This window comes from Petromyzon marinus, chromosome 39, assembly GCF_048934315.1.
Source record: "Petromyzon marinus isolate PM22_M1 ecotype Great Lakes invasive population chromosome 39, UKy_Petmar_22M1.pri1.0, whole genome shotgun sequence".
In the NCBI taxonomy this organism is placed as follows: Eukaryota; Metazoa; Chordata; class Hyperoartia; order Petromyzontiformes; family Petromyzontidae; genus Petromyzon; species Petromyzon marinus.
Window position 1 is genome coordinate 15,599,532 of NC_133705.1, and position 27,387 is coordinate 15,626,918.

General features: G+C 47.7%; 1 protein-coding gene across 10 annotated transcripts in view; it reads left to right on the forward strand.

Annotated features, from left to right (window-relative positions):
* The window catches only part of LOC116950457 (neprilysin-like), a 120,228-nt gene that overhangs the window by 68,499 nt on the left and 24,342 nt on the right, over positions 1-27,387 (forward strand). For 8 of the 10 annotated variants that reach the window (XR_012946430.1, XM_076072936.1, XM_076072938.1 and 5 more), the window contains 10 exons: positions 179-315; positions 4,541-4,634; positions 5,545-5,673; positions 9,246-9,422; positions 14,961-15,044; positions 15,710-15,813; positions 16,548-16,606; positions 17,530-17,649; positions 20,669-20,802; positions 26,856-26,921. Coding sequence is in view for 9 of the 10 variants with exons in the window: in XM_076072936.1 (XP_075929051.1) it covers positions 179-315; positions 4,541-4,634; positions 5,545-5,673; positions 9,246-9,422; positions 14,961-15,044; positions 15,710-15,813; positions 16,548-16,606; positions 17,530-17,649; positions 20,669-20,802; positions 26,856-26,921 (1,104 nt within the window). In the remaining variant the exon portion in view is untranslated. The remainder of the gene's footprint in view (positions 1-178; positions 316-4,540; positions 4,635-5,544; positions 5,674-9,245; positions 9,423-14,960; positions 15,045-15,709; positions 15,814-16,547; positions 16,607-17,529; positions 17,650-20,668; positions 20,803-26,855; positions 26,922-27,387) is intronic. The other 2 variants (XM_076072940.1, XM_076072942.1) reach the window with 1 other exon arrangement.

Here is a 27,387-nt window from a genome sequence, read left to right on the forward strand (position 1 = left end):
CAACAAAAATAACAAAATCTTGCATTTATATTGTGCCCATGAATGTAACAAGCACAGTAGCTTTTTAAAGCCGAGGTGATCCCCTGATCGCAGCTGTCCCTATTAATAGGGAAAACTAATGAACCGGGTCTGTGCAGAGACTTAATGGAACAATGTTTATCTCTTTGCTTGTATTTAGGGTTTCAACTGGACACTCTTCATAAACGAGGTTTTGAAAACGGTTGACATTGAAGTGGAGGCGAGCGAGGAAATTCTGGTGTCGGCTCCTGAATATTTGGAGCAGTTGTCTGACATCCTGAACAGTCATCCACCCAGGTGTGTGTTTATATACACATATACAACAACAACCGCCATTCGCCAATAAGTGGCGGTGACATCACCACGGCGCTTGTGCCAGGCTATCTGCACTTTAAGACCACATATACGCATTAACACACACAAAGACAAAGATACCCCATGTAGCCAACAGAGGCTGTTGGGACAAGTGCTGTTAGCACCACGCCCCAGTGGCCTCTGTCTCCTCAGTGCTGACATTTACACACCACACCAAGTACTGATTTAAAGGCTGAGTCCATCTAGGGGAGACCCAGGACTCGGGGATCGTGTTGCAGTACAAGCAACCATTGCTCCACACACACCGAGTGTTTTGTTGGTACTTGAGCCTGCAGGTTGACCACGTGGCAAGTGCCCTTGCCTTTGGATTCAGGCCTCTCAGCCACCAATCAAACCTCAGTTCCCCAACAGGGATCACTCCAAAACAAGTTCATCGTCTTGATTTAAAGTTTTCGTGACTGCAGTAATTCATATTCTTAGCTCTTTCGGTAAAGTCACGTTGAAGGGAAACAATAAAATAATAAAATATATAAAACAATACAAATTCTCACGACATTTCGACCATAACACAAACGGTCGTCATCAGGTGTGTCGGTTTGCATTAATTTGTTTACTTTTAAACGGTGTATTTATTTATTTTTAAAAAAACGTCAGCGCCACGCGCAGCGATTTGGCAGTTTATTTAGAAGGACGAGTCCATCTATGTTCTGAAAAGAGGAGGGGGGAGACGAAAAATTAATGTATGCTGTCTGAAAGCCACTGTAAGCGTGAACAATCAATTAAGACCTGAAATGGTTTATCAAATCTTTCCAATGATTGCTAAGCCAGAATCCATCTTCTCGGTTGAAATTGTCTCTGTGCTTGTATATGTGGATAGCCTCATGAACGAATCTCTCATGGTAACCAGATGGCTTACAAAGAACCTCTGTCTTGGAAAAAAAAAATGCGAACCGACGCACCTGATGACGACCGTTTGTGTTATGGTCGAAACGTCGTGAGAATTTGTATTGTTTTATATATTTTATTATTTTATTGTTTCCCTTCAACGTGACTTTACCGAAAGAGCTAAGAATAAGTTCATCATCGTCCGGTCATTAAGAGCCAACGACTTCCACGAGAACAGTCCACGTCGTACCGGCATCTTGGGATAATTTGTGGAATTACCAACAATTACTGCTGTTTTACAGAACGTTCCGAACGTTCGCCAGCTTCTTGAGTTCCCTTGTGGTGAGAAAAGGATGCCCTGTCAGCTTAAAGCTGCGGAGAGCCTCGGACACGCGCCTCATGTGCTACGCAGATTACAGCTCGATGTGTGCTTGCAGGGTGGCGGCTGTCCCGCTCTCCTCCGAATCTCGGAACGCACAAGCGGCTCGGCGTTAATTGTATTTAGAGAGGCGTAGCGCCGTTGTTTTTAAAGACACTGCAAAGACTCCAGAGAACTGTCGTGATGCGACCACACTCTACGATAGCTGGCACCAAACTGTGCCACACGCCCTCCCGCATGGCTTTGTGAGAGTCTCGGTACTGATTAAGTTATTTTATTTTAGTTTACTTGTGGTTTATCTTTCACGACGTACGTACACATACATACGTGACCGTCATCAGGATGGAATCGGAAGAAAAACTCGTGATGTACACGTACGTACGTTATTGGATTGAGAAAGGGTTAAGTGCTACTAAGCATGTACACAGTCACAGCACTCTTTGCATCGGTAAAGAGGGGGGTGATTATATTGGCGGATCCTAATTAGAGCTAGGTGATCCGACGATTTGAAGTAATCGATTGCTTTACCAACCATCGGTTCCATTACTCGACTAATCGGATAACAGAAAGATAGCTGGGGGGGAGGGGGGGCGTCTCACCTCCGTTCCCATGTGTGCCGCTGAACGGGAGGTGATGGGCGGGGCATCATTAGCAACATCACGCTGGGCGCGTGGCTTTGTTGGGGAGGGTTTCCCACCTTCGGAAGGTAGAATGTGGAGGTGGCCTCTGTTTTTAAAGGGGTCTGAGTCCTCGATCGACCCTGTCGACTGATTGTCGCAACTCAAACATCATGTTATCCGTTAATATCCATTACGATGTTCCAGAATATAATTGTGCTTAATCTGCAGATTATCGGATGGATTTGCCCCACACCTCTTCGAGGTTATTCCTCTATTTTTCCCGAAAAAGCACAGATCATGTTTTTAATAACGCTGTCACATCAAGCCGATCTGTGCATGAGGTGGGGGGGGTGTGTGTACGCATATGTGTGTTTGGGGAACGGTGGAGCAGTAGCTAACGCTCACCGCGCTACACACCTGCAAAAGCTGGGTGTCGAATATCTGAACCAGTCCTGGGCCTCCCCTAGGTCGACTCAGCCTCAAATGAGTGCCTGGTGCGGTGTGTAAACAGCGGCACGAGGAGGTGCTGGCCACAGGATCCCTTAGTCCGCCGTCTCTGCCTTCGTAGATGCTCCCGTAACAGCACTTGGCCTACCAAAGTCGCCCTCAATCTTGTTTGGCTGCTGAACCCCGCCTTGTTGAATTTTGATTCAGCCTGACCCAACATGGTTCTGAGATAATAAATGCATGACTAATGCACGTCAACATTTTAACCAATTGTCCATTTTGTGCGGTATCCTAACGAGATAGTAACTGCAAGCGAATAAATAAAGAAATCCAATGGGCACTCTGCATGCACGTCGTAACTTGCTCACGCTCGCTGGCTTCTTAAGGAAACCACGTTGTGTACGGTCAATGGGTTTAGAAAGGTATTTTATACCATTCTAGGTTACCGTATCAATTAACATTTTATCGTAGTCATTTTACATTGGCAGATTCATACATGATTATTCACCAATGACTAATGTATAATATAATTTCACACATTTGTAAATCAGCTCGCGTGCCTCCCTGGGACGTTGCCGCATGCCCCCAGGGTTCTGCGCTGCCCCCGGCTGAGAAGCGCCGCCTTGCCAGTCTACGGAAGGCTACAGGGGTAGACTTTGTCTTCGTATTTATTTCACGACCCGCTTGTCACACCTTGCAAAAAGGCATGTCTAATCTCTCCGTTTTAGGTTACGTTCAGCGTAATTGTGTTTAACCTATTTCCAGTACCGTGGGGAACTCATTTCCCTGTTCCAAGTCTGCGCATGGAAAATTCTATCCTGTTGTCGCAAATTGTGTTAAGTCGAAATAATTCCTCTCAATATGCGACAATTTCAGAATGCAAATTCTCATTGTGTCATTTAAGAGCATGTGCACAAGTAATCTGCAGCAGACTTGACCTCACTATTTAGCATGCGCTTCGAAAATTACACAAGAGATTGAGCTACAGACACTATGATTCCACTTTTGTGTTGAGCATCTTTGCAAAGATTTTATATTTCTTGCTATTCTTTATTCATTACTTTTGCCATGTTGATGGCAAAGGTAGCTTCCAAATGAGATTATTCTGGCCTCTTGATTTCTCACCCCGTTAATGACTTCAACTTGAACCCTTCAGAATTCTTGGGATACAAACTCTCTTTGGTTGAGAGGTTAAACAACTAATTCCTGATATATTGAGATTTTGAAAAAAAAATCGGATTTTGAAATCAATTTGTCATATTTGGATAAACCACCCTTTAAAAACTCCAGGTGGTGCAAATGTGCAAAGGCCATTTTCTCTTAGGGGGGGTTAGAATTTGTGGTTTAATTTGGATTAGTTTGAATTGGGCACCATGGTGGCGAGACGCCTGGTATACTACAGGAGGTCTTGATTTCGAACCCGAGCCTGACGCCTGCTGTAGTTCATAGTTCCATAGTTCATTTATTTGGTATAGCCCTGTGAGCCATTCGGCTCTTGAATCGGGTGCAACCGCAACAAACAAAAACATGAACAAGAAAAACATCTTAAAGTGCTGCTGTATATTTGGAGTTTGCGTGTTCTCCCCGTGGTCGTGTGGATTTTCTCCTCCAGTTGTTCCCTCCACGTTTAGAATCAACAACAACGCCTTCAGAGTATTTTGCTGCATTATATATTTCCACACGATGATGAGTCCCTTCGTTTAGCTATCATTTGTGAGTGCCAGGTCACTTCTGACCTGTATCATCCAGTGGGCCTTACCAGGTAAATACAGAAATTGGTAGTAGAATTTGTTTATTGTGTGCGTCTTTGCGCAACGTTCGTGGCGTGCTTGCGTGTTTGTTGGCGTGCGCGCACTCACGTTGTGTTCGTGAACAGTGATGTGCACAACTACGTGGTGTGGATGCTCATTACGGAGGTGATCGGCAGCCTCAGTCACAAATACCAGGAGGCCATCGCAGAGACCCAAAAGGTACCGTGACTCTGGGAGCCATTGTTATTGATATATATTTTTAAATATCTATGGGACATGTATGCTATTGTCAAAAATGATGAAAAATAAGAATAGGTTTTAGCCTTTCTGGAAATACAACAGGTGTTAAGATGTTCAAACACCAAATTTATACCTTTTTCAAGGCATCAAGTCTGCATTAACCACACGTGCGTACGACAAAACATCCAAACAAACGTAATATATGCTTTGTCTTTGAAACTGATTGGCCAACACCATTGATGTGGTTTTTGTTTTGTTTCTGTTGCCCGTTACGAATAATTAATCGCTCATTTCGGCTCACACAATGGGCGAGTGATATCAAAACCGCTCCCGCTCCTTCGTTTCTACTTCACCCCCTCCCGCTTCACCAACTCCGCACTGACCAGTGAAGTAGAGTCAAACAACACCTGTAGGGAAGGCATTCATCCGGCCGTGGAATGGCAAGGTGGTTGTGCAAAACACTGCATATATACGAGGATGATTCACTGCTTAACCCTTTCCCGTTCTGAGACATCTGCAAGTTGCAGGGTGGGTGTCCCGTTCACCTCTGAATATTGGAACGTGCAAGCGGCTCGGCGTTAATGTTATATAGAGGAGTGTAGCACCGTTGTTTTAAAAAAAAAAACATCGCACTCAGCGCAAAAAACCGTAGCGACACGACCGCACTCTACGATAGCCGCCGTCAAACTGCGCCGCACGCCCTCCCGCATGGCCTTGTGGGTCCCTCGGTACCGACTGAGTCATTTTATTTTAGTTTTCATTCTGGTTTCATTTTGATGACCGACACGCACGTCGTCGGAACGGGATAGAGTTAAAAGATGTGAGCGCTCGTGCGGTTGTGTGCGGGTGCGCGAAGCACATTAAATGCAACGCGTGTGGGGTGGTGAAGATGCTGTACGGAGTGCTGCTGGCCAGGGCTCGCTGGCGTCACTGTGTCGACTACGTGAACACGGCCCTCCCGAGCGCCGTGGGGGCGCTGTACGTGCTCGACGCCTTCCCGAGACACGGCAAGACTAAGGTACGGAGCGCGTCGGCGGGGAGCGGGGGGGCGGAGCTTTGGATGGGGGTTTGCCAACCTTTTTTTGCACGGCGCGTCAAAGCCGCGCATATTTCTCTGGAACGAACTTCGACGCGAAACCCGGTACCGGTCGTCGGAGCAGATCAATTCGAGCCGCCACCCGGCTCCAACGTGGACAGGTGGTACACACCCCCAAGCGCGTTGCGCAGTGCCACCATCGTCGCCCGCTCGGCAAGCTCTCATTCGTTCCACCTGTTTGTAAAAGTGTAAGAAGGTTAAGGTGCAGCTCCACGCGGCTGCTCGTGCCACTGCTGGCTGAGTGGCCTCCGCTCCAGAGGCGTTCCTCGAGAGATTGGTCGAAATTCTTAATTGGTATGTCGGGGCTAGGGGGGGAGGGAGGAGGGGGGGGCAGTTTCGCCATGGGACAACTGCTGCAGACGTCTCACAAAAGGGAAACTCATTTCTTATAAACACCAGGCCAGGATTTTGAAATTGCAACCTTCCAGCTGTGAGTTATGCATATACTACCGAGTTGTATATATACACGGCAGTCAAAGTTAAAGGTGGTGCCCTGCAATTACTCACTCTCGCGCCACCGCTGGCAGAAGAGCCTCGACTAGACGGAGCTCTGGAGGAGCCCCTGTGGCGGGATGGTTTGACGTCACCTACACTTTAACCCACCAAACGCACGCACACACACACACACCGATCCACTGACTGTGACGCACCACTTTCTTGCTGCTGGGCCGACTGAGGCGGAGTGGCGGTGGGGAATTGATCAAACTGCGCCTTCGTTTCAACTGCCCTCGCCTGGATGTGGAATCGAACCCATCATCCTCCGGATTGCAAGTCCATTGGTGGATGCAGCGTCGTTATTTTATTATTACCTTTGTGATTATTATTATTTGTTTTGCATCACTATCAACTGCATTTACAATGGAGCCCATGCCTTTAGGTGCACACGTCTCTCCCACTCACAGGGACGGCCCAAGCGCAGCAGCGGGAAGGAATCGTGCTCCGTGATTGACGTGCAAGGGGGGATCTGGACAGCGACGATAAAATGTTGACTTGGAGCGCGAATTATAGGTGCAGCACTGGGGTTAACCCACGACCCTCGATGTCCACAAGGGGAAGGCAGGGCTATGACTTCATGCAACATAGGCGTGTGAATATTCAGCAATACCCTCGCGTGTATTTTGCAAGTGTAATTTCACACACTGCGGTGAGCTGTTCGACGTTTGCTTTAGAAACGTAAAATGTGGGAAAGAGGTTCAACATACATGCATCCCATGAACAACAGCTTTGTTTTAATCATTATTACTTTCATTATTTGAGTACCAAATGTGTGCTCAAATTACCATTCTCAATCCACAAATGCATAAAAGCCCCCTACGCCGTGTCGGTAATGGAGTTGTTTAACCATACCTCACCACGCTGGTCAGTGCGGCTTGGTGAAGGGTTAGGTGGGCAGGCTGACAGGATAGGTTCTGACGGGTTCATTTGCCACTGATGTTAGCCGTGGGTTAGGCATCGATTCCTGGATCGCGGGGATTCTGGCGAAACTTCCCGACCCATTAACCACCACCTCGATAGCATTGCCCACCAGTCTTTGAAATATTTGATTCAATTTAATCTGCAGACAATTACTGAAGAACTCATGTCGAGCCTTTTGTGAATCCACTGCTGGATGAGGGCCTCCCCAGGCAGTGCGGCCCATGGGAGTTGTTCGAGCGTTCCTCACCACGCTTCTCGGTGTGGGTTGGTGAAGGCAGAGAGCATGAATGCTGCGGAGCATAGAAGTAGAGTCCAACATTGGGTTGTGTGTGTGCTCTGCTGCTGCTGCTGCTGCGTAACATAGCCCCCCACAGCCTATAGCAACCTGCTCCACATGGTGGCCACTATATCCAGGGTTCGACCCAGCTTAGTCGCTCCCTGGCTGTGAAGAGATCTGGCTCGGGAAGGATCGGGATTTTTGCACACAGCATTGATATTCGGTGCTTTTTCTGGAAGACTTTGCTGTTTTTTCCTGGATTTTTCTGTTGCGTGTAGTCACTTTCAGATATTTCGTGTTTCTGTTTTTTTTGTTTGTTGCGGTTGCACCCGACTCAAGAGCCGAATGGCTCACAGGGCTATACCTAATAACTGAAATGAAACTGAAAAAATGAAAATGGTTGTTTCCTATGCGATGTAGAATGTGTGAAATGCTCCCGACCGCCGCGACGCACCTTGTCACCTTGTCACGTGCGTTGCGGCCGGCGTGTGCCGGCGGCAACGCACGTTAACGTCAACGTCTAAACAAAGTGAAGCGGTGCTGGGGGCGGTCCAGTGTGGTTGTCAGTCGTCCTATCGCGCGTGCTGCGCGTCACAGCGCCGAAGCGTGCCGCGTGTCCTTCGCCGCTTGTGGCTGGAGCCGAGCGGCGTGCGAGCTCTTTGCCTCCGTGAGTAAATCTAACGCAGGGCGAGGCAGGGCGCTTAAGTGACGGTCATATTTGATTCGCCTGGCGACCACAACATTAATGGTCGCCATGGTTTAATCTACCGTGGCGTACATTACCGTCTCTGCACTTGCCTCAATGAAGCCCGTTTATGTGTGTGGGTGCGTGCGCGTGGGTGCGTGCATGTGCACATTCGGGAGAGCGGTGGTGTAGTGGATATCGCACGATGAACCCGGACGTTCGAGTTCGATCCCCACTCGCGACCGATGACAGTGAATATTTGAACCGGTTCTCGGCCTCCCCGAGGTCGACTCAGCCTTTAATGAGTGCCCGGTGCTGTGCGTATAAAACTTCACCGCCGAGGAGAGGAAGGCGGCTGGGCATGGTGTTGTTGGCCACTGACGCCATCGTGATCCGTGCTGGCCTTCATTGGCGCACGCTAACAGCACGTGCCCCAATAGTCTGTTAAATATTATTACGAGAGATCTTTCCGTCTCTCTGTGTTTTTGCTTTTGTTCGTACATGCGTACATGTGTGTGTGTGTGTCACCAGAGCGAGTGGCGGAGTGATCGTCGTAATGCGCTGTCAATTCGAGTTTGATTCCTGAGCCCTGGGCTAACACCAGTGATAATATCCCCTAGGATCACACGACTATCCGGCAGGTGGTTTGTAAACATCAATACTCGGGATGAAGGGCAGTTGGGGGTGGTGCTGGTCCATAGATGGATCAGCAGAAATTAATTAATAAAAAATATACGACCAATTGGACTAGTGTCTGTCTATCTTGCAGGGCTTTACTAGATATGTGAAAATTGGTGGTGATAAATAGCATACAAAGAAGCAAACAATACAAATGTACGTGCAATGTCGCATTCAATAACTAATTTGCCATACATCTATTATTTGTGCTATACATTTTTCTCATGCAAAACGTATGTATATATTCATGTTACTTTTACAAACCTGACCATACCCGAGCAGTAGCGTTTATTCTATCTTGTGGCAGCCCCCTTCTAGCAGGATAAATCATGCGATCTGCGTGTGGGCTTTAGTGTCGAGTGCATTTTTGCACAAAGTAATATTTAATTTGCGAGTCACAAACGGGGCAGCGCAAGGTCGGTGTGGATGTGTTCCCAGGTGGAGATGATGATCGAGAGGCTGCGGGAAGCCTTCATTCACACGCTCGACGAGATGACGTGGATGGACGATCGGACAAGAGCGAGGGCGCGCGAAAAGGTGCTCTCGTGTGCAGCAATCCAACAGCACCACCCTCGCCCGTCATGCATCGGGCTTCCTCAAAGGGACGCATCTCTGGTGAAATTATTCAAATTTGGCAAATGTTGCAGTCGCGGGCCACGATTGCAATTCATTTAAACTGAACTATTTTTTGTTTTCTTTTTCAGGGTAAGGCCCACTGAGCTATGTAGATTTTTTTCAGAATTGACGTGGCCACAAATGACAGCTCAACAAAGTGGCTGGTTGTCACGTGGACATTAATGGCAGCAGCCGAAAACTCTCAACGCGTGTTTCTAAATGTGGAGGGAAAAACCGGAGGACGCTTACAAAAATCCACGCGACCACGGGGAGAGAGACACACCGCAAACTCCAATTATACAGCAGGTGTCAGGGTCGGGATCAAACCCACGCACTCCTGTATACCAGGCGAGGTAGTTAAGATATCGCCACCGCAGCGCCCATTGTTACAGGCGGTAAGACTGGAAGTTTATTGAAGCAGCCACAGCAGGTTTCTGTATCCATCGGGTTTTCTTTATTCAATAATGTAACGCAATAATCTAAAGTTATCCTAAAAACAGCTTGACATATAGCAGAGCGCTAACCAAGCACGCCCAAGGCAACAGCTTGCCCAATCCCCAAATACACTTCCCGATCACTGGCTCTAGCCCACTTATATGGGTGGAAACCTTTTCCCCAAATGAATGATTCCATCATTAAATCCATCTGCTCACCAAATTCCCCGCTACTTGGGGAGATGCCACACCACCTGAGCACAATCATTCCGGGTCTGGGGACCAGGAGCACGTGAACGTTCATACGTGGAGGCTGGAACAAGGGTAATAATGTTACGTACTCTGTGTTGAACTTCTTTTCGCACCGTACGTAGCCAACCGCGCTAATTGGAGTTGCGGGGGAAGGAGAACAAACTGAACACAAAAAAAGTTGTTCTCAAGAAAGGAGTTTGAATCGAGATGATTTAAAAGTGCATTGCTCCAGTAGCTTCCTCATGTCGGAAGGACGAGGTGCTGGGGTAGGACAACAGGAGGCTACGAGGGAGGATTACTAACATACTGGAGGGAAAGAAAGAGACGGGTCGGGGGGGGGGAGGAGTGAACCTGGGGGGGGGGGGGGTCAGGGGACGTCACGGGACGTTTAACGTCCACACCGTGAAACAGACGCCATGGTCGTATTTCACGGTTAATACCCACCGCGGTAAACACCAGGGCGGCCTGCCGGCCGCGAACCGCGAAACGCGAACCTCTGCAACCTTTCCAACATGCCCATTGTCTGCCTGTCCCCGTTACCCAGCGGGGAAGCCGCCGTGCTATTGTCGGCCCTCTGTCTGCAGCGATTCATACTCACTTTGTACATTCATCATTTTGGTGGATCACAATGTCCCGGGCAGTTGCATTGTTGCTATGTTTAATTTCACAAATTGTGCCGCGAGATTTCAATTGCATGCAAGTAATTGACTCTCTGGAGGATTTATTTATTTTGTACGCGTCTGTTTTTTTTCCCCTTCTTATTGTGTACGAGTACTTGCGACTCCCTGCTAAAATGATCAATTGAGCAGCGCTTATTTTCTACAGCTGTCCGATGTGTTTCCAGGTTTGTACTGAGTGTTCATCGGCGCAATGTCCGGCGTTTCGCTCCGTGTGCTTCAGTTCTTGCTGTGTTCCTGAAGAAGCTCCCAGCACGTGGATGGAAACGTCGGACACCGTGACAATTAATCAGCAGCGCAACCTGAAAAAAAAATACCTTCAATAGCTAAACACCACAAATGTGAAAAGCTACGCTTGTGGTGTTCTAGATTTGAAGCTTTCGTGACTGCAAGGATTCATACTCTTTGTTTTTTTCGGTAAAGTCACGTAGGTAAAATAAAATAAAAAAATAAAACTAAATTAAATCACGACGTTTCGGAGGCAACACAAGCTTCCGTCTTCAGGTGGAACCAGTCACAGCAGAATCGCTGTACCAAGTGGGGAGCTCTTGAGACGACCGGGATTATATATACAGGTTAAGAGGGGGGGGGGGGGGGGGTAGGAGCCAGAAAGGGACGTGGGTGGGGGGGAGGGCTGAGTTAAGTCGCCTTTTGTTATGCTGCAGGGGGTTCGGGGGAAGAGATGCAGGAGTACATACAACCCACTGAAAGCAATGGAAATGGCTGTACAATTATAAGGCAGCTAAAGTTTGACTTGGTTTATAACATATTTCCAATGGTTGCTCAATTTGAAACCATCCTCTCGGTTGAAGTTGTGTCTATGTTTGTATATCTAGATGACTTCATGGACAAATCTTTGGTAATAACCTGGGAGGTTTGCAGAGAACTTTGGTATCAGAGAAAACAATGTCATGAGAACCCGCTGTGTTGAAACAATGATCAGCCACGGCCAACGAATTCGTTCTGCCGTGTTTCAAATGTGATTTGTGCTCGCGGATTCGGTCAGAAATATGTCGTTTCGTCTCCCCGATATAGCAGTCACCACAGGTACAACTCAATTTGTAAACACCGGCGTACTGTAAGTCAGGAATGACATCCTTTACGGATGGGATCAGGTCACGGATTTTGTGTACTGTATTGAACAGGTCCTGGATCTTGTTTGTTTAGAATTTTGGAAATATTTTTGGTAACGCCTGCTATGTATGGTAACGTGATGATTTTGATCGGAGTATCAGGTGGTTGTTTCTCTATGGTGGGAGAAACAGCTTGGCAGATAGTACGGTCAGAGTATCCGTTCATCTTGAGGGCCAGATGTATGTGTTTGAATTCACTGGCCAGGTGGTGTTGGTCAGAAATGCAATGAGCCCTATGGTATAATGTTTTGATGAGATAATTATTTTGAGTCGGGTGGTGGGAATCAGGCTTCAAGTAGGAGTCTGTATGGGTGGACTTCCTGTAAACAGAATGTCCCAAAGAGCCATCGGTCCTCCTCTCAAATAGAACATCCAAGAATGGCAGCTTGCCATCTTTCTCCACTTCCATGGTGAATTTGATGGATGGGTGTCTGGAATTAATGTGGTCTAGGAAATGGTTCAATGCTGGGAGGCCATGTGGCCAGATGACGAAAGTGTCATCTACATATCTCTTCCATAGGGAAGGGCGAAGGGTGGATGTCTGGATGGCGTCTGATTCAAATTTCTCCATGAAAACATTGGCTATCACTGGTGACAAGGGGGAGCCCATAGGGGTACCCTCATTTTGTTTGTAGAAGGTACCATTCCAGGTAAAGTAAGTGTTAGTGAGGCAATATCTAACCAGCGCAGGTACATCAGGTTTCAGTCCATGTTGGACCAAATCTTCAATTATTGTTATGGTGTCAGGCACTGGGACCTTGGTAAACAGAGAGACCACATCAAAGCCGACGAGGATATCGTCAGAAGACAGTACAATGTCCTTGACCATAGAAACCAATTGGGTTGAGTTAAGTACTGCTGAGGTGGTCTTGCCAGTGAAGGGAAGTTGTTTTATTTTATTTTACCTACGTGACTTTACCGAAAAAACCAGACATATTGTTAAAACCCCTCTACCACCCGACACAGCCAACTAGTAAGGGTTGTCACATAAACAGAACATGCCAATACGTCACTAGTACAGCACTAACCGGTGTGTTGGAGAGCCAAGCCACAATATTTACAATCTGAGTACGACGTTTCGCCAGTAATTTAAACTAGCTTCATCAGGCGACAGCCAGATTTGTGGAGAAGTCCACCTGTTTCGTTCCTTACATAGATCATACTACGTCAATATACATACTGTGTTGAAAATATGCTTGTCAGTGACGGGTATACATATATAAATATGTATAATTTGCAGACCATTTCAAAAGCGGTAGGCCTCGTGACTCCAGGCAGTGCGATACAAATTCACAGGCCATCTCCAACCCGCGGGTCAAAAGGTTCCCCATAAAATGGTACTCAATGTATTGACCCCTGCTCCTGATGGATGATGGTCTAAATCGAGCACTGACCGCGATTTGAACTTGCGACCTTCCAATTGTGAATCAAGCGCTCAACCAAAACCCTACCTGGCCAGCTGGTACCATGAGATACCGGCAGAGAGATGGATATAGATTGCAATAGATTCCTCTTGCCTCGCGTTGCCACTAGAAATTGATCTCTGCTAGCCCGGCACAATCCCTTCGCACAACCCTCACACTGGGGATGAGATGTGTTCCCTATTGGCACCTTCCAGAGATGTATTGCCAATTATCTGCATGGGCCGTGACTTGGTGGCCGTGGTCAGTGGAGAGCTGCTCTTAGGCCGGATGAGTGTAGCTGACATGGATCGGAAACGTGGACATTGAAAAAAAGGAAACTGAACAGAGGCTTAAGTGTGCAAAGAAGCACGAAGTGGTGCATCCTTGGAGTCGGAAAAGGAAACACGTGGCGAACATGGCAGGTGTCGTGACGGGGCACTACAAGATCTCACCATGTCTGTCCAGTCCTCGCCAAGCTGCATTGGCGTCCTAGTTGCCGAACGAATGCGTGATAAGGTCGCACATGCGTTACGCACAAAGTGGTTGCCGCAAATGAACCACAATTCCTTGATGATCTCGTCAAGAGCATAAACGATCACGCAAACTCCGGTCATCCTGGCAGCGGCTTTTGGCTAGCCATCGAACAAAGACGGTTACCCCATCAAGCGCTTTCAGATGCGCTTCTGCGGCCATCCTCAATGCTCTCCCGATGTTAGGGAGCCACTGGAGCTATGCACTTTTAAATCTAGATTGAAAACGAATTTCTTTAGAACTGCGTTTTGTTTTTTTTTAGTTTTTGTTGTCCCCCCCCGCCCGCACCTCAGATTAGCACGGTTGGCTATGTACGGTGCGAAAGAAGTTCAACATATGCACATGCATACAAATAGGATAACAAAGGGACGTTATATTTGACTGTCAAGACGAGTTTGTGGGCTCGGGGACAGAGTCATTGTTCGGAGAGGGTGGTGGCCGATGGTTGTTACTGACGAGGGAATTGCAGCCGAAGGAGAGGGGGAGGCACCCTAGAGCAATCCTTCTCAAATGGGGGTACGTAAGGTGATTTATAAACGTGTGAAATTATATCGTGCATGAGAGTCATTGGTGAATACTCATCTATGAACCTGCTGATATAAAATATCTAGGATGACATTTTGATCTCTTTGAAAACCTAGAACGGTATAAAATACTTTTCTAAACTCATTGATCGTACACAATGCGGTTTCCAAGAGTAACCAGTGGGCATGAACACATTTGCTTGCAGTTACTAGCTCTATTCGGATACCTCACCAAATGGACAATTGGTTCGAATATTGATGTTCATTATTCATACATGTATTATCTCAGAACGATGTTGGGTCAGGCAAGGCGGGTATACTCGGTTGAGAGAAAATTGAACAAGGGGGCTAGAGTAGCCAAACAAGATTGAGAGCGACTGTCCTAGAGCACGGGGACGGAGGGATGAGATTAAGTCCGTGCCCAAAGGCGAGATGCATTCTTGAGTATATGAGACGCGTGATGGAGGGCAACGACTTGGTGATGCTTTCATCCAGCAGTGAATAGAGCATGGCCGATGCCCATGGTCAAAGTGTAGCCAATAGGCCGTTGTTATTTTTTTTTTCACCCTGACTTTCGTTCACAGGCGTTGGCCATCACCACTCAGATGGGTTACGCGGATTACATTGTGGACGGAAATAACCCCCGGCTTGATGAAGAGTACGCAGACGTAAGTAACTCTCACCCCCCGTTGTGCGCTCGACTCAATAACGTTGCCAGTTAAGAGCCCACACGTCTCTTTAGCAAGAGAGACATTGGGTCATTTGTGAGAATCTTTTATTTTTAACAAGCATAGGCCTTGGTAAATATGGGTGGACAGTGGGGAGCACTGGTGGTGCATCTACAAGTCATTCCATTCGACTGGCCCTCAACACCTGGGTCTGCCCTGTGACCTCCCGTGCCCAGCGAGCCTTCGGCACTTCACGCGGGCCCCGTGTGTCGAGCATAGCAGACGTCACTGCCACTTAGTGGCCAACGATGGCTACTGTTAATATTAATTGTGAACGTTAATATTAATTGTGAACGTGAAAGCGGACACGTATGTGTACGGTCGATATCACGTTCAATGCACGCACGTACGTGTGCATCGCTCTTGTCACTCCACTGCTGAATGAGTGGCCTCCACCATTCCGTGCGGGCCGCGTGCGCGCGTTATTCCGCTTCGCTGGCCGGGGCCGAGAGGACGGGTGCTGCAGCATGGAAGTAGAGTACAACCGTTGATTTGTGTTGTTGCGCCCACCCCCTGTTGTCCGCCATGTGCAGTGGTGGCGTGACCCAGGGCTACCTTCGTAACCTACATGGCCCTGTGTTTGTTTTATTTATGTGCTTTTTAAGTTGAACTACGAGGAAGACGTTTATTTTGAAAACACCCTTCAAGATTTAGAATTCGCAGTGAAAAACGAATTAAAAAGGCTCCGACGAACAACCAGCAAGCAAGAGTAAGGTTTGAATGCGGTGATTGATGGAGGCTAATTGCAGATTCATCTTGCCTTGGTAAATCATTTATGAATGAATATTAGCGTAAACAAAATTTTTTCAAAGTCTGTGATGAATACATTTTCATGGCTATGGACACGTAACAGGAATCCAACATTGTTTACGTTTTGCTTGGCAATATTTAATCTTCACTGTTGTTTAATGTCATTATCACCAACATAATCACATTGTTTATTCACTGCTGAATAAAGGCCTCTGCATGCCCGCGCTCATCTCTCGTCCATCAGTCACCATTCCGTCCATCCATGTGCCCAGCCCAAGCCTACATATCCCACATTGATTAAGACTGCATCGGTTAATCACAATAAATACCTGAGTTGTGTTTGTTCCCCCCCCTCATCCACGTGCAATATATTCGGTCTTTGACGCATTAAATATTAACATGGTTGGATTCGCACGGTGCGAAAGAAGCTAAACATATGTAAATACAAAATATATATTGATGATTGTTGCATAAATTGCAAAAGGACAAATGACACTAAACATGTATCATCATCTTTTTGTTTTAACATCACGATGATGAGTTTATGAATCTCCATTATCGTCATCATCATGATGGTTTTATGGTTTAGAAAATCACTTTGATCGTGATTGTATGATTTTTCCATGAAATATTGTGTTGTCCGTTTTCACAGGAATTGCGTTCATATGAACGTATGTATGTTTCTTATTTTAGGTGGGACATTGGCCCTGCAACAATAAATGCCTTCTACCACCCGAGCAAAAACCAGATCGGTAATGCATTTTCAGAGCAAATGATCGTGCAAATCTATTATTTACCAGAAGCGCACTTAGTAGGCATAGAAGCAAAATTCCTATTCGCTGCACGCACCAATTAATGTTGGCTACAAGCAGTGTGATTGATGCAAGCGGCATCCAGGAGTGCATCTCATTTAATTAATCACATTGCTCATTAGTGACGCAAATCTAGAGCGTATGTGGTTTCACTAGCAAAAACAACCACCTTGGCTGGAGTTGATCGAATGTGCACAAATGATATTGCTGGGTCAACTTGACCCTGTCTTTCTGAATGTGAAATGTGACAGTGACCCAGGAAATTATTACAGACCTGCTCACAGTCATTAAGCGGTGGCGGTGGACGGGGGTGGGGGGGATGCATCATCAAGTGTTTATTTTTGCGGGGAAAATGTGAAAATGTTTAATGTCTCTTTTTAATAGAAAATGATACAAGCGAGGTCAAACACATGTATGAAAGGGCTGTCGAATGTAGTTAAGATAGCCCATACTGGGAATGTGTTTTGTACATTGTGTCCCACAATGAGTAATGGCCATGTGGAACTTCTCGTGGTTCGTGACGTACATATGTTTGGACAAAAAAAAAAACATTCTAAGGCTTTCATTGAAAATCTATAACAGCCACGCATATTTCACCAAATCAAATGCAAACAGTGCTACCTTTGCAACCATTGTACAATGAGATTCTCTTCCAAAGATGTGTGACCAGCGTGGAAGCATGATCCACTGCCAGCCTTTTTTGTCAGCAGTGGCGTGAGCAAGCAGTCGCAGTATACTACGTGTATTGTTAGCGAAACATCGGACAGGTGGAGGCTGCAGTGCTATCCTGGCATGGTTTCTACCAGTAAATGTAATTGTTACTTCTTGTTGAATGCGTTTCAATTCACTCCCCGCCAACCCAGTGTTCCCGGCAGGGATCCTGCAGCCGCCCTTCTTCGGCCTGGGCCAGGCCATGTCCTTGAACTTTGGAGGCATCGGCATGGTCATCGGGCACGAGATAACCCACGGCTTTGACAACTTCGGTAAGATTCCACGGTGCAAACGTACGAAAAAAAGTGGGTCTCTGACGCCGTCTTCCTGGGCCGTTTTTTAACCGATGCAAGGTGGTGCACTGCTTCTGCTGTGACGTGACGCAATGTGTTCACCACGTGACGTGACACAATGTGTTCACCTGGTGACGTGACACAATGCGTTCACCACGTGACGTGACACAATGCGTTCACCACGTGACGTGACACAATGTGTTCACCTGGTGACGTGACACAATGTGTTCACCTGGTGACGTTACACAATGTGTTCACCTCGTGACGTGACACAATGCGTTCACCACGTGACGTGACGCAATGTGTTCACCACATGACGTGACACAATGTGTTCACCTGGTGACGTGACACAATGTGTTAATCTAGTGACGTGACACAATGTGTTCACCACGTGACGTTACACAATGTGTTCACCACGTGACGTGACACAATGTGTTCACCTGGTGACGTGACACAATGCGTTCACCTCGTGATGTGACACAATGTGTTCACCTGGTGACGTTACACAATGTGTTCACCTGGTGACGTTACACAATGTGTTCACCTCGTGACGTGACACAATGCGTTCACCACGTGACGTGACGCAATGTATTCACCACATGACGTGACACAATGTGTTCACCTGGTGACGTGACACAATGTGTTAATCTAGTGACGTGACACAATGTGTTCACCACGTGACGTTACACAATGTGTTCACCACTTGACGTGACACAATGTGTTCACCTGGTGACGTGACACAATGTGTTCACCACGCGACGTTACACAATGTGTTCACCACGTGACGTGACACAATGTGTTCACCTGGTGACGTGACACAATGCGTTCACCTCGTGACGTGACACAATGTGTTCACCTCGTGACGTGACAGAATGTCTTCACCTGGTGCCGTGACAGAATGTCGTCACCTGGTGACGTGCCACAATGTGTTCACCTGGTGACGTGACACAATGTGTTCACCTGGTGACGTGACACAATGTCTTCACCTGGTGACGTGACACAATGTGTTCACCTCGTGACGTGACGCAATGTGTTCACCTCGTGACGTGACACAATGTGTTCACCACGTGACGTGACACAATGTGTTCACCACGTGACGTGACACAAATGTGTTCACCTGGTGACGTGACACAATGTGTTCACCACGTGACGTGACACAAATGTGTTCACCACGTGACGTGACACAATGTGTTCACCTCGTGACGTGACACAATGTGTTCACCACGTGACGTGACACAATGTGTTCACCACGTGACGTGACACAATGTGTTAATCTAGTGACGTGACACAATGTGCTCACCTGGTGACGTGACACAATGCGTTCACCTCGTGATGTGACACAATGTGTTCACCTGGTGACGTTACACAATGTGTTCACCTGGTGACGTTACACAATGTGTTCACCTCGTGACGTGACACAATGCGTTCACCACGTGACGTGACGCAATGTATTCACCACATGACGTGACACAATGTGTTCACCTGGTGACGTGACACAATGTGTTAATCTAGTGACGTGACACAATGTGTTCACCACGTGACGTTACACAATGTGTTCACCACTTGACGTGACACAATGTGTTCACCTGGTGACGTGACACAATGTGTTCACCACGCGACGTTACACAATGTGTTCACCACGTGACGTGACACAATGTGTTCACCTGGTGACGTGACACAATGCGTTCACCTCGTGACGTGACACAATGTGTTCACCTCGTGACGTGACAGAATGTCTTCACCTGGTGCCGTGACAGAATGTCGTCACCTGGTGACGTGCCACAATGTGTTCACCTGGTGACGTGACACAATGTGTTCACCTGGTGACGTGACACAATGTCTTCACCTGGTGACGTGACACAATGTGTTCACCTCGTGACGTGACGCAATGTGTTCACCTCGTGACGTGACACAATGTGTTCACCACGTGACGTGACACAATGTGTTCACCACGTGACGTGACACAAATGTGTTCACCTGGTGACGTGACACAATGTGTTCACCACGTGACGTGACACAAATGTGTTCACCACGTGACGTGACACAATGTGTTCACCTCGTGACGTGACACAATGTGTTCACCACGTGACGTGACACAATGTGTTCACCACGTGACGTGACACAATGTGTTAATCTAGTGACGTGACACAATGTGCTCACCTGGTGACGTGACACAATGTGTTCACCTCGTGACGTGACACAATGCGTTCACCACGTGACGCGACACAATGTGTTCACCACGTGACGTGACACAATGTGTTCACCACGTGACGTGACACAATGTGTTAATCTAGTGACGTGACACAATGTGCTCACCTGGTGACGTGACACAATGTGTTCACCACGTGACGTGACACAATGCGTTCACCACGTGACGTGACACAATGTGTTCACCACGTGACGTGACACAATGTGTTAATCTAGTGACGTGACACAATGTGCTCACCTGGTGACGTGACACAATGTGTTCACCTCGTGACGTGACACAATGCGTTCACCACGTGACGTGACACAACGTGTTCAAGGACATGACTGTAATATCGTGAGGGAGAAAAAACACAAAACACAAAAACTCAAGACGACAAAATCAGAGTTCTAATTCTTTAAAGTTGTGATCGTCTCCTCGTTTGTGGTTGAACACTCGGGCCTATTAATAAAATGGCCGTAACCTCAAAATCCTGCCTCCCAAAGGCAGGAAAGCCCCATGACAAGCCCTGCCCAGCGTGGCGTGACCGATGAAGGCACTGAGCCCTGCCCATCACCTCCTCTCCAAATGGGTTCGGAGATTTTTGCGAACATAATCTTATTCGCAGGGTAATCGATTACTCAAACAATCGGATAGTTCAGCTTGAATCCGTTATCACGCACAATTCGATACGTTTATCGTGAGCATGAGAACTTATTGCAATCGATGGTTCCAGATAGATTTCACCGTCACCACTTGCGTAACTTTGACTTCTCGTCTGACGGCGCGCGGTTTCTGCGATGCCTTCGCCAGGCCGTAAGTTCAACAAGGAGGGCAACCTCGTAGACTGGTGGACCGCCGAGTCTGATGAGGACTTTGACTCGAGATCCAGGTGTCTGGTCAGTCAGTACAGCAGCTACACGTGGGACCTGGCTTCTGGACAAAATGTAAGTGAGGCGCCCGCCACCTGGACCTGGCAGTTGCACGCTCGCGTCTTCCAGTTCACCGCGTCGTTGTTTCGTTGACATTTCAGTTGCTGAGCAGAGACCCGGAGGCCCACAGTGCCAAATGGTCGGCAACAAACAGCACGAATGAACGTGCAGTAGATACACTTTTCTTGATTCGAGCGAGGTTATATTATGTATTGTGGGGGAAATGAGAGACGATGATGGGAGGGAATTTCTCATTCAGGTGGTGCGGGGAAAGAGGAGTATATGGACCTTCAGCGTGAAGAGTGGGTGGGTGAGCGAGCGAGTGTGTGATTGATCGATTGGGTGAGAGAGTGAGTGAATGATTGGGTGAGTGAGTGAGTGAATGGGTGGGTGGGTGGGTGAGTGAGTGAATAGTTGGATGGGTGATTGAGTCAATGATTGGTTGGGTGAGTGAGTTAATGATTGGGTGGGTGAGTGAATGATTGGATGAGTGAGTGGTTGGGTGGGTGAGTGAATGGTTTGTTGGGTTAGTGAGTGAGTGAATGGCTGAGTGGGTGAGTGAGTGAATGCTTGGGTGGGTTAGTGAGTGAGTGAATGGTATGGTGGGTGAGTGAGTGAATGGTTGGATGGGTGAGTGAGTGATTATTTGGGTGGGGGAGTGAGTAAATGGTTGGGTGGGTGAGTGAATGATTGGGTGGGTGGGTGAGTGAGTGAATGATTGGGTGAGTGAGTAAATGGTTGGGTTGGCGTGTGAGCAAGTGAGTAAGTGAATGATTGGGTGGGTGAGTGAATGATTGGGTGGGTGAGTGAGTGAATGATTGGGTGGGTGAGTGAGTGAATGATTGGGTGGGTGAGTGAGGTGAGTGTGTGTGTTGTAGTGACCTGCAGTGTGGTGGTGGCTAAGCACAGTATGGATGAGACAAAACAATCAGCCTGGCAGACCAACTCCTCAAGACGGGTGGAATGGAATCAACAAGCTACTATAGATATATACTTTCCTTGTGGTTGCAGCAGTTTCTGCCAGGTGTATTATAAAAAGCAAACACTACGCGTGTAACATATATGGTGCTTTTAAATTGGTGCGGTGGGGGAGAGTTGAGTTCTGCAGTTACTAAACACCATTGGCTTTTTGAATTATAATCACCGTTTCACTGGCGTGCGTCAGGCGCAGTAACATGAACCGCGGTGGCTTTTTCCTTTCACCGCTTTGGAAGCTTCGCGCATTCAACAAGGGGCAGTGTTTCACTCACACGGTGTCTCAACGCGGTGGGTAATCACGTGCTGCAAATCGGCTCTGAGTGGCCGGAGCACAAACGGGAGCACAGAACTCCCACACGGCCGCTGTTTTTTAAAAGCTTTCACGACGGTTGATCTCGCAAAAAGGAACGTTGCACCACGCGGACACGCGTGACGCGGCTCAGCGGCGGCGGCGATCGGCCGCTCGTTGCAGAGGTTCGCTTGTGTGAAACTAACGGCCGCCCTGGTTAATACTGTTACCTGTAATATGTAATATGTAATAATAATAATAACAACGCTATGGGGCGTCTGCTTCACTGTGGACGTCAAAGATCACCCCCCCATGTCGTCATTTGCAAGAGTAGGCCATTGTGTGTCGGCGTCAAAATCTAAATTTGCCAAAATTAAAAAAATTGCACCGCAAATTTACTCACCCGTGACTGTGCACAGCAATCATCGCCCCCTGCTGGCAGACTTTATGCCCCAGGTCACGCTTGCAAATGAGGGCCTCCTAGTCTCTTGAACTCTCCCACCTGGTAAAGCAAAGTATACATCTCAATTTCAAACGCTTACGAATGCTAGAACTCTTCCAGATTGATGGTCCGCACGCAGGAGCCAAAAAAAGGCCGCATCTTGTTGGGAGGATTGCGAAAGATTGCACGGGATGCTTTGAAGTTTAATTCGGCATCTGAGTATGCGCTTCACACATCGTCCTTATTTCATGAATCGGGTCTCTGAACTCTATGTGTGTGTGTCATCCAGCTTGAAGTGCAGTGGGGGAAGTGAGGCTATGTTGAAGTGATGTGAATTTAACAGACTATATATATGACTGTGCTTGCCTTCAGTTCGGAGTGAATGTGGCACCACTCTTTATTGGCAGTTTTGATGAAAGTGAAACGCTTGAAAATGCATGAGACCAGCATGAAGGTTAAAATCTGAGACAAATTGAGCAATTTAATGTTTTTATATTGAAAGACGTCGGTCTGCGGATTTGTACATTTTTTGGCGGAGGTTATTTTGGGATTGAGAGTGAGCAGAATAAAAAGAAGCATCCACACGATTTATGTACGTGATAGAACAAAAAAAAATCCCCATCTGTGAGTCAGTTTATCAATCACAGCGCTTGAGTTATTTTAACAGAGTTGATTAAAGTCGTTCTCCCTGTAAGGAACCAAGGAGCTGCGATTTTTAATGACGAGCAACGAATGATATATGACCTTTGACCTATGTAAAAAAAATATGGTTGAATAGTTTTACCTTGGGATAGATTTAGAAAACGAAGAAACATCTGGGATCTCTGTGGGGAACCAATCGAGTCTTTGCAGGGAACTTTAAAAAAATCATCAGCAGCAATGATCCATCCACTGCCGGAGGAAGTCATCCCCCCACATCATCACCCCCACATCATCACCATCCAGTACGCTTCTGCCCCACGTCTTATCTCATCGCTACATTTCCGCAATCGTCATCCTCTGCACCTCCGACTAGCGCGGTTGGGTATGCGCGGTGTGACAAAAGTTCAACATACGTACTACCGGGTGCGTTCTCTCATTTGTCTGCAATTCATTCACCGGTCTCGTTCATTCCTACCAGTGATGTGACCTGCCCATGGCCCCACTTGAGGCTTTGCTTATAGTTAAGGCACACGTGGAAAACACGTTCACCGATAGGAATGTCATTTGGGTGTCTTCACATTATGAGATAATGTGAAGGCAATAACCTTTTGATACGTTGATTTATTTTTGCCCCTCCCCCCCACCAACAACAACACAATTGGACATCTCTGAAACGAGCTGTAATCATGAACGCATAAAGGTGCAGTGTTTTGTCCGTTGGTTCGAATTGCGGATTGAATAAGCTGCTGAATCCAGGCTACCGCCACTTACGAGAACCAAAACCCCACAAACGCGAGTCGGGTCCAGCGTTGCCGTGTTCAGCTCGTGTTCGACATCAAGCCAGCAGAATGCATTGTAGATTGTAAGCTGGAAGCTATATTTGCTAAATCTAGCTCGGTCTTCAGGTTATTTCAAACACTGTTGGGTAAAAGAATCGCTAAAGTCGGCTATATTTGGAAACAAAAATTGTTTGCCATGGACAGACTTTCCCTCATCTTCCGGCACGTCTGGCCAAGGTGGAAGAGTAGGCCAAACGCCCTCTAGAGGAGCTGTGATGAGCTCGTTCTAGCGGGCGGGGGGGGGCGGGGAAGCTTTCGCCAGTAGTGGTGCGAGGAGAAAGTAATTGCAGGGCTTCACCTTTACCCTGTATAGTGAGGTGATGTTTGTTAAACAACTGAATGTAATTTATCTCTAAGTAAGCTTGGTATGATTTTGTAAGGCGGGGGGGGGGGGGGTCTCTTTATTGTGTTGTTTCTCGAGTACGGTGCCATTAAAGTACGTTTTCTGAAAACGTTAAAACAGCGTAATGTGCGAATACGATTCCAGTAAACGTGAGCAAACTCTGAGCGAATCGTCTAAACGTCGTTTCGAATTATTTATTCCGATGCGGTCACCGCTCTGAAACGTCACGTTAAGGACGCGTCACGTCACGGGGTGTCTCGCCGCGTTTACACAACCGGCGTGGGGCAGAAGGGGATGTCAGTGGACCCGGAAAGAATGACAGTCGCTTGGGAAATGCGGTGACCCAGGTCACGCGCGCAAACGAGACTCATTGCTGGTCTCTTGACTTGTCGCCTGGTAGTAACACAAAAACAAACAACGTCAACTTGAAACTTGGTCCCGCTTTACAGCACGTGTAACAGTGTACGTCAAATAGTGTGTTAAGATAATGAGTTTGGTTATTGAAAGTGGTGGTGTACTTATGGTCGTGGTGGTGTAGTCTCACACACAGAACCATCGACTCGCATAGAGACCAGCTGTAGAGGCTGAAATGCTTCATCGTCATCGCTTTCTGCACTAGATGATACTGGGAAACCCAGAACAGGTGGCAACCCTGCTCACAGCCCCACTGTGTTCTTACACATGCTTCCGAGCATGTGTTTACACAGTTTCGCGTCTATTTTAACCACAACCCACGCAGACTTAAATTAAACAAATTCCGTTTTCTCGGCGGAGGCGTTAATCCAGCAGTGGATTGACCATGGCTGATGACGAGGAGGACTTGATCCTCTGAAGGTATTCACATGCAGTGCTCATCCTGTTTAAACTTCACAGGAACAGAATGTTTGTCGTCGTTTTCACTTGGATGACTGCCAATTATCAGTTTGAGTGTTTTGTTTATGCTGTACTCTACTTCATTTGTAAGAAAATATTGTCACTTTAAAACACTGAATAATGCATTCACGCATGCACTGTGGCAAGCGTGCCCTGCGTGGGCTGACGCTTATTTTAATTCACGAGGATAAAAAATTAATATTTATATGTATAAAGCAGGAAAGTCCCAGTTATTAACCGTCTCTCGCCTGTTAATGTAAACATCGGTGACTGTCAGTCTGGTTCTTCGACTTGTGAATGTTAAAGTGATTTTTTTGCGGCTATTTTGAAGTCAAATAACGTTAACGTAACATCTTCCGTGGAAAAAAAATGACCTTCCATTAATGATCATGTTGGCAAAATGTTGTCAAATATTCAAATGTCTCTGCTGTGGTGTTAATGGTTTAAAAACTGGCCTTGCAATCCAGCGGTCTTTGCCGGTCCGAATCGGTCTCCTGGTGCGGCGGTTTACACAATCGACAAGTCACGTGCCGCAGAGTGAAGTGTGTGTGGTGGGGGGGGGTATAGTCCCTTCTCTTCCAAGACGTCCGGCCATCGTGGAAGAGTAGGCCAAATCACCGCAACGTCATTGGCTTCCCCGAGGGCCGCTGGGTCGTCGAGGGCACCTTCTGGCAGCAGTGGGGTGCAAGCGAGCGGTCGCGGGGCTGCGCCATGACCCTTGACCAGGCATTGAATTCGTTCCATCGGCCGGCGTCCCTGGCATGTCTGGATGCTTCGTTGCCGAGAGGCGACTGCTGCTACGCTACGTGTTGGATCTTCAGCTCCGCTATTTGTCCCACTGAAGCCACGGGTGAGAGCCCGCGCGGATGCTTCAAATGATAATTAACATCCACGCCGATGCACTCTGCCGGTACGGTTGTGGTGGTGGCTGCCGCTGTTGCTGTGAAGAGCGCGCACTAAACGCCGCACAACCTCTGCGTGGTACATCTGTGTCGTGATTTGCGCGGCCACCACGTCGTACTTGACTTGCGTTCCTCTCGAAGTGAAGTGCACGCTCGCGGCACGTGTCTTCCTGGTCCCTTTCCCGCACGATGTTCTTGTCGCTTGTGCGTTTTCGTGGCAAGTTGGCACGGTAGGGGGCACAGGCGGTGCATCTGCCAGTCATCTCAGTCAGTCGACCCATGGACACCTGGGTTTGTGGCGTGACCTCCTTCCAGCGGGCATTCAACACTTCACGTGGCATTTAAGTGCACATAGCCTGGCACAAGCACCGTGGTGACGTCGCCGCCACTTAGTGGCGAATGGCAGTTGTTGTTGTAGTGTAGCGGTTAGCGCACTGCACTACGAACCCGGCAACACGAATTCGATTCCCGCTCACGGCCAACAGCATAGGTCGACTCCGCGTCAAATGAGTACCTGGTGCAGTGTGTAGTAAACATCGCCACTCGGGAGACAAAGGCGGCTGGGCGTGGTGCTCGCCAGCCGTCGTGTGCCGTACTGCCTTTAATAGGCGCTCGAAAACAGCACTTGCCCAGACAGTCTGTTAAGGCTATACAGGGGTGGGTGGGTGGGTGGTTGGGAGGCGGGATCTTTGTCTTTGTGTGTGTGTGTGTACGCGCGCGTGTGTGGTATACGGAATGCGCGTGCGTTTGACTCCTCCAGATCAGCGGAGTGAAGACCCTGGGCGAAAACATTGCTGACAACGGCGGCGTTCGCCAAGCCTACTGGGTAATGAGAGACATTCCTTCGCGCTGTCAGTAGACCGATCATTAATTTAAATGATGCCGTGGAAGGAAATGAGTGGTTAGAATAAAAAATGTAAGAGCTGGCGCAGCTGTACCCAGGCGGTGGAGGGGGGGAGTCAGCTCAGGCAGTTCTCCTGTGGAGGGAGTATTCCGACTTGGATAATGATCATCATGCTTTATGGCATATACTGAGTTCCCTGCCTCGCGAATTATAAATGCACCTTTAAAAAATGCAAATGGTCATCAACATGCTCAGGTTGTACGGCGTCCGATGTCGCGGATAATCTCGACGCATTGTTGAGCGGGCGTGATTTAGACGATCGCGGTGTGGAGTGTGCTCAATGCCACCGCTTCCGTGGAGCAGTGTGCATGCACATCACTCGTATGCACGTACAATTATGATTTTGACGTATATATTATCTTCATACAGCGCCATCTCAAAATGCTCT